Source organism: Coptis chinensis, unplaced genomic scaffold (assembly GCF_015680905.1).
Source record: "Coptis chinensis isolate HL-2020 unplaced genomic scaffold, ASM1568090v1 utg9485_pilon_pilon, whole genome shotgun sequence".
NCBI lineage: Eukaryota > Viridiplantae > Streptophyta > Magnoliopsida > Ranunculales > Ranunculaceae > Coptis > Coptis chinensis.
Genome location: NW_028238195.1, coordinates 1 through 6,647, shown reverse-complemented (window position 1 = coordinate 6,647; position 6,647 = coordinate 1). Strand labels below are relative to the sequence as shown.

The following is a 6,647-nucleotide window of genomic DNA, read 5'->3' as shown; positions in this document are numbered from 1 at the left end:
CCATTTCCCTTTTTGATCCCTTGTAGTTGATCTTTAAGTTGATGAACACGAGCACGAGTTGCTAAAGCAAAACGCTTTTCAAGCACACTCCATAACTCAGCATCTGAATCAATATGTAGAGAAAAAAGACATTTTTTCTGCTTTTCACGGTCAGAGCGCGCCCGCGCTCATGGTCCAGTGTGTTTTAAGCGACCCAAGACGGAAGGAATACCGCCAATCCAGCGCTTAGGTCATTTTTGTAGGCTTATTCAAGAATAACGCGATTTTGGTTTTGGTATAAAAACAAAATCAGTTTTTTGGAAAACCTAACTTTTTCCAAAAAAAAGAGAGAGATTAAAGAAAGCAATTTTTTTGTGAGTTGAGTGTTCATTCTTTGTGAAAGTGAATTGAGAGACTTGTAATGTTTTACTCGGGACATCCAAGAAAGCTTGGAACTCGCGGTGTGGAAGTAGGCAAATGTCGAACCACGATATATCTCGTCTTGTGGTTTGTTCTTCCTTTACATTAATTGTTTTACTTTATATGCTTGTTATTTGATATCGGAAGTGTTGGGATATTGCTTGGTGGTGTTGAAGTCTTGTCTAGTGTGAATGATCGATCTTTGTGTAGGATTGATCCGTTTGTTGTGGGTAACGTTGTTTCCGCGACTTATATATTCACAACAATTGGTATCGAGCGTAGGTATCTGACCAGGATTTTGAGTTTAGTGCTCAAAATTTGTGTAGACAAGGTGTTCGATTAAATTCCGAGGTGAAACTGTTTCTTTTGAGTTATTGTGTGTAACTTGAAAGATGGCTCCCAAGATGTCAAACGCAAGGTTTGAAGTAGAGAAGTTTAATGGGAAGAATAGCTTTGGGATTTGGCAAGTCCAAGTAAAGGACATCCTTATCCAACAAGGTTTGCACAAGGCTTTAAAGGGGATTAAATCTAAGGTGGCAAGTATGAGTAATGATGATTGGGAAGAGTTCGATCTTCAAGCTTGTTCATTAATCCGGTTATGTCTTGCAAATGAGGTTATGTATAGTGTGATGGGAGAAAATACCGATATTACCGCTGCCGATATTTGGCTCAAACTAGAGTCTATGTATATGACCAAGAGCATGACGAACAAGATGTACCTTAAGAAGCCGTCTTTATCGGTACATGATGGTCGATGGTTCAACGATGCAAAGAGCACGTTAGTGAGTTCCGTCGACGCCTAGCGGATTATTTGAATGTTGGTATGAAGATGGATGATGAGGATCAAGCGGCATGTTTAATATTCTCCTTGCCGAAAAGCTATGAGCATCTAATGACTACATTCATGAAGAGAAGTCGCCGGTCTTGACGAAGTTCAAAGTGCACTTTTTCTTATGAGTTGATGAAGAAGACACGTGTAGAGAATAGCATTGATGCAGTCGGGGGGCTAGTGGCAAGAGGAAATTCTTATGAACGTAATTATTCAAGTAATGAGAATTCTAGGTCCAAGTCAAAGAAGCATTTAAAACATGTCTGAAGGCTACAATTGCAATGAAAAGGGACATTATGCAAGTAATTGTCCTCACCAAGAAAGAGAACAAGAGAGATGGTCAAGAAAGGTAAGGCAAAAATTGAGGCAAATTATGCTTCGTGCTCAAGATGATGATCAGGTCTCGTGTGTCCACACAAGACTATATGACCGAAAAGTGGATTCTTGATTCCGGATGTTCCTATCATATGTGCCGAATAGAAAGTGGTTTACTTTATGAGAGCATTGATGATGGTTCCGTTTTAATGGGTAATGATGTTGCTTGTAAGGCGGTAGGAATTGGAACTATACTGGTCAAGATGTATGATGGTGTAGTGAGGACTTTAACCGATGTGAGACATGTTCCCCGAGCTAAAGAAAAGTCTTATTTCTCTTGGTACCTTGGATTCCAAAGGCCACAAGTTTTGCTGAAGGTGGAGTCCTAAATATTGTTAATGGCTTTAGTTGTTATGAAGCGGTCAAAAATATGGAACCTTGTATACTCGATAGGTAGTACGGTGATAGGCGATGTAGCAGTGATGGGTGCATGTAGTAATGATTCCGAGTGCACTCAAGATATGACATATACGTTTAGGGCATATGAGTGAAAAGGGCTTGTCCGAGTTGTGCAGGCGGTGGTTCTTGAAGAACTTGAAGAAGCCAAGTATGGGGTTATGAGCATCAAGTCTATGGGAAGCAAAGCAGAGCCAAGTTCAAGTCAAGCAAGCACACGACAACGAGGCATCCTTGATTATGTGCATCTACGGATGTTTGGGGACCCTCGGTGGTGGCTTCCAAGGGAGGTAACCGCTATTATGTCTCATTCATTGATGATCATACTTTTCGCTATGTGTGGGGTGTATATGATGAAATCGAAAAGATGAAGTGTTTGAGACATTTAAGAAGTGGAAGGCAAGCGTTGAGAATCGCACGGATAGGAAGGTAAAGACATTACGGTCCGACAATGGTATCGAGTATACCTATGGACCTTTCCAAGAGTTTCTCAGGCGAATGGAATTGCCGCATTAATCGGACAATCGAGGGCACGCCACAATGAGAATGGAATGGCAGAGAGGATGAATAGAACTTTGCTTGAAAGGAGCAAGATGTTTATTGTCTAATGCCGTCTAGGCAAAAGAGTATGGGCGATGCAAAGTGTCCATGGCGTGTTACCCGTGATAAATAGGTCACCGCATACAAACCATAGATTGCGGGACACCCTATGAGGTGTGGTCGTAACCCGGTGATTATAGTATTTTTGCGAGTGTTTGGATCGACGGCTTACTACCATGTGAGGGACGCAGAAGCTAGATCCTAGAGCTAAGAAGGCCATATTCTTAGGGCTTCATAAAATGGGGTAAAGCGGATACGATTTGTGGTGTCTAGAAGACCACAAGTTCCCCGGTCGCCAGAGATGTTACCTTTGATGAGACTTCCGCGGTTATCTTTGCAGTTCGAAGTAGAGGCGTAATGGCGAAGTCCATAGAAGTTCAAGCTTGAGCTTTGAGTTGTCCGATGCGTGAGATGACCGGTTAGATCATGATGAGGTACCAAATCATGGAACCACACAAAGAAGGAGAAGAAGAGCATGAGCATCCTTAACTTGTAGTGGTGACCCAGGCCACGAGACAAGTTAAAGAAGTGCACAAGTATGGGCATGGAGAAGCCGTGAAACACTATGGAGGTGGATTTAGTGGCATACGACGAATATCAAGATGATGAGCGGATAGCTTCAAGGAAGTCATTTAGAGATGCTCATTCGAGATTGGTTGGTAGCTATGGAAGCAAAGAGATGGAATCTCTTGATAAAAATCACACATGGGACCTAGTTTTATTGCCAAAAGGCAAAAGGACTATCGGCAAAATGGGTGTTCGAGAGAAGAAAGAGGTCCTTCCCCGAACCGGACAAGATCGGTGGGTACAAGGCAAAGTGGTAGCAAGCGGTTTTTCACGAGGAAGGGAAGGAGTCGAATCACAATGAGGTATTTTCCCGTGGTCAAACATAACGCCCATCCATTCGTGTTATCGAAGTCTAGTTGCTCACTTCAACTTGGAGTTAGAGCAACTTGATGTGAAAACCGCTTTCTTGCATGGGGACTTGGAAGAAGAGATCTATATGAGACAACCGAAGGGTTTGTCGTTCTTGAGAAAGAAGATTATGTATGCAAATTGAATCGGTCACATGCGGGTTAAAGCAATCGCAAGCAATGGTACAAGCGCTTTGACACATTCATGATGCAACATGAGTACACCCGGGTAAGTATTTCCGCCGTGGTCTACTTTAAAAGGCTTCGTGGTAATGACTTCATCTATCTCCCCGCTTTATGTGGATGACATGCTTATTGCTTCCAAAAGCATGGTGGAGATAGACAAGTTGAAATCTCAACTTAGCTCGAAGTTTGAGATGAAAGACTTAGGTGGAGCCAAGAAGATCTTTGGGCATGGAGATTTGAGGAGATAGGAAGAAGTTTGACGGATAGTTGTATCTCGAAGAAATACATTCGAAAAGTAATTTTCGATTTGGTATGGAGAATGCAAAGTCGGTTTCTACTCCTTTAGTTGGGCATTTTAGGCTTTAGCCTAAGTTCTCTCCTAGTTCGATTGGAGGAACAAAAAGCGTATGGCTAATGTTCCTTATGCAAGTCGCCGTGGGTAGTTTGATGTATGCTATGGTGTGCACACGCATGGGACATTTCCGTGCGTTAGTGTTGTAGCGGTATATGGCAAATCCCGGGAAGCAAAGATTGGGAGGCGATGAAACGGGTAAAAAGGTACTTGAAGCGGTACTTTGGATGTGGGATTAGCTTATGGTGGAGGCACTTGTTATGTCACTGGGTTTGTGGATTCGATTATGCAGTGATCTAGATAGACGACGCATCGACTCACCGGTTATGTGTTTATGATGCATGGTGCACCGGTTAGTTGGAGGTCTATGCTACTGTGCTAGCAGCTTTTCTTTCATCTACTACCGAGGGCAGTATATGGCAAAGCAAAGAGGCGTTGAAAGAGGCACTATGGCTTCGAGGTCTTCTAGATGATTTGGGTATTGAAGCGTAATGTTGTCATTGCGGTATTCAGGGATAGTCGAGTTATTCATTTGGCGAAGAACCTGTTCATCATGGTAGGACCAAGCATATTGATGTCCGATATCACTTTATCTGGGGATGTCGTTGAGGATGGTGATGTAGCACTTGAGAAAGTAGACACCCATGACAACCCCCGCCGATATCTTTGTGAAAGTTGTCACCGGAGTTAAGTTCCAACTTTATTTGGACTTGCTCCAAATCCTACATGTTTGAAAGAGCCCCGGGCATGGGCATAGCCGCCGAGGGGATCGCGAAGTCTTCCTTCTTCGGAGGTGTTCCTACCGGATGTGATCTTGTTGGATGTGTTCGGCTTGGTTTTATGTGTTAAAACCTCACCGAGAATGGAGAAATGTAGAAAAAAACATTTTTTCACGCCGGGCCGGGCCGCCGCCAAAGCGACCCGCTCATGGTCCGATGAATTGAATTAGCGGCTCCAGGAAAGCGCCGACCCGCCATGGTCGTTGTTTTAAGCGACCCGCTCGGAAGAAGCTACCAAGGCCAAAGTCATTTTTTGTGGGCTTTCCGCTCAAGAATCAGCGATCCATCCGGTAAAAGCTTGGAACTCGCGTGTGTGGAAGTAGTAAATTGCCGAACCACGATATATCTCGTCTTGTGGTTTGTTCTTCCTTTACATTAATTGTTTTACTTTATACGCTTGTTATTTGATATCGGAAGTGTTGGGATATTGCTTGGCGGGGTGTTGTCTTGTCTAGTGTGAATGATCGATCTTTGTGTAGGATTGATCCGTTTGTTGTGGGTAACGTTGTTTCCGCACTTATATATTCACAACACAATACCTATCACATAAGGGAGAATAGATTCCGAGATAGCTAGTAGCATTCATCCATATTAGCAAGGTTTGATCTTGTTTAACCCATTGTAAATACTCTGGATTTTCTGTTTGTTGACCTTCATCATTGATGAGAAATTGGGGTAGACATTTACTTGAACCATTAACAAAGCCAACCAGATTGTTACTTTTGAGGATTGGTTTGAACAATTGTTTCCAAAGTAGAAATTTATCTTTAGAAAGTTTAACAGGAACGAATTGAGAGATGTTGATTGAGTTCATGTTAGTTGATGATGAAGTCATAATATAAAAGAACAAGAATCAAGAACAAGATATGTTAGTTACAAGTTTGTAGAGTAGAAGCTTCTATTGTAACTGTTTTTGCTAAGCTGGCATGGACTTAAGTCAATAACTAATTCTAGTTTATCTTCATTGTAGTATTTACTCTAAATAATGGCCATCTTAGTTTTTCGTCTATTTATTGGAGTTTGAGAGAAATTGTTGAAAAGTGATTGAGTCTCTTACATGTTCTCTTCTTTTTGCACAATGAGTTGAATGTGACTATATGTTTTGTTGTATAGCACAACACGTTAAATTATTTGGTCCAATGTAACTTTTGGATTTAGTTAATTCCACATTCTTTCTTTTTGTGGCAATTTCATTTGAATCTATGCCAACATTATCAACAATAGATTCATATACAACATGAAAGTGAACTAAATGTTTTCTGCCGAAGTGAAGGCAATGAGTTCAAGATCACATTCAAATCTTGCCATGTCTTCTTCATCTAAGGAAATCCATGCTTCTACTCCATCACCACATTTGGTATCCATTAAAATAAAAAAATTCTTGGGAAAGTCGCAATTAACGGTTGATATCCAAATAGGCTTTCCCCACCCAAAATCAGCTTCATAGAAAGGAAATCTGCACCAGCTGGTAAACATGAAAAGTTCTAGTACACCTTTGACTTGTTGTTCATTAACCTCTTTGAGATGATTCCAGTACGCCGAAAGTCCATCACCTTGAAGATTTCTCACAAATTCCCCGTTAACTTTGCTTACAGCTTCCCGCATCTGGCTCACCAAGCAATGCAATTCTGGAGGGCTCTCGGTTCTTAATGTTGCCATTGCACCACTAACTAGATTGCCGAAAACAGATTAGACAGAGGTGGAACCATTCTCCAACGTAGATTAACCGCATGGTTCGCCACGGTTACCGACTCTACAGACCTCGTTCGCATTCTAACAAACTTCATGGCACACCTCCAAATGAGTGCAGAAACTGC

General features: G+C 41.9%; 1 protein-coding gene across 1 annotated transcript; it reads right to left on the bottom strand.

Moving 5' to 3' along the window:
• Window positions 1-5,815: 5,815 nt before the first annotated feature.
• On the bottom strand, window positions 5,816-6,602 carry LOC147472598 (epi-neemfruitin B 7-O-acetyltransferse L7AT-like). The gene is given in 2 exon segments (XM_086588480.1): window positions 5,816-6,521; window positions 6,524-6,602. Coding segments are annotated over 2 exon segments (522 nt in total). The 3' UTR covers window positions 5,816-6,078.
• Between the last annotated feature and the right edge of the window lie 45 nt (window positions 6,603-6,647).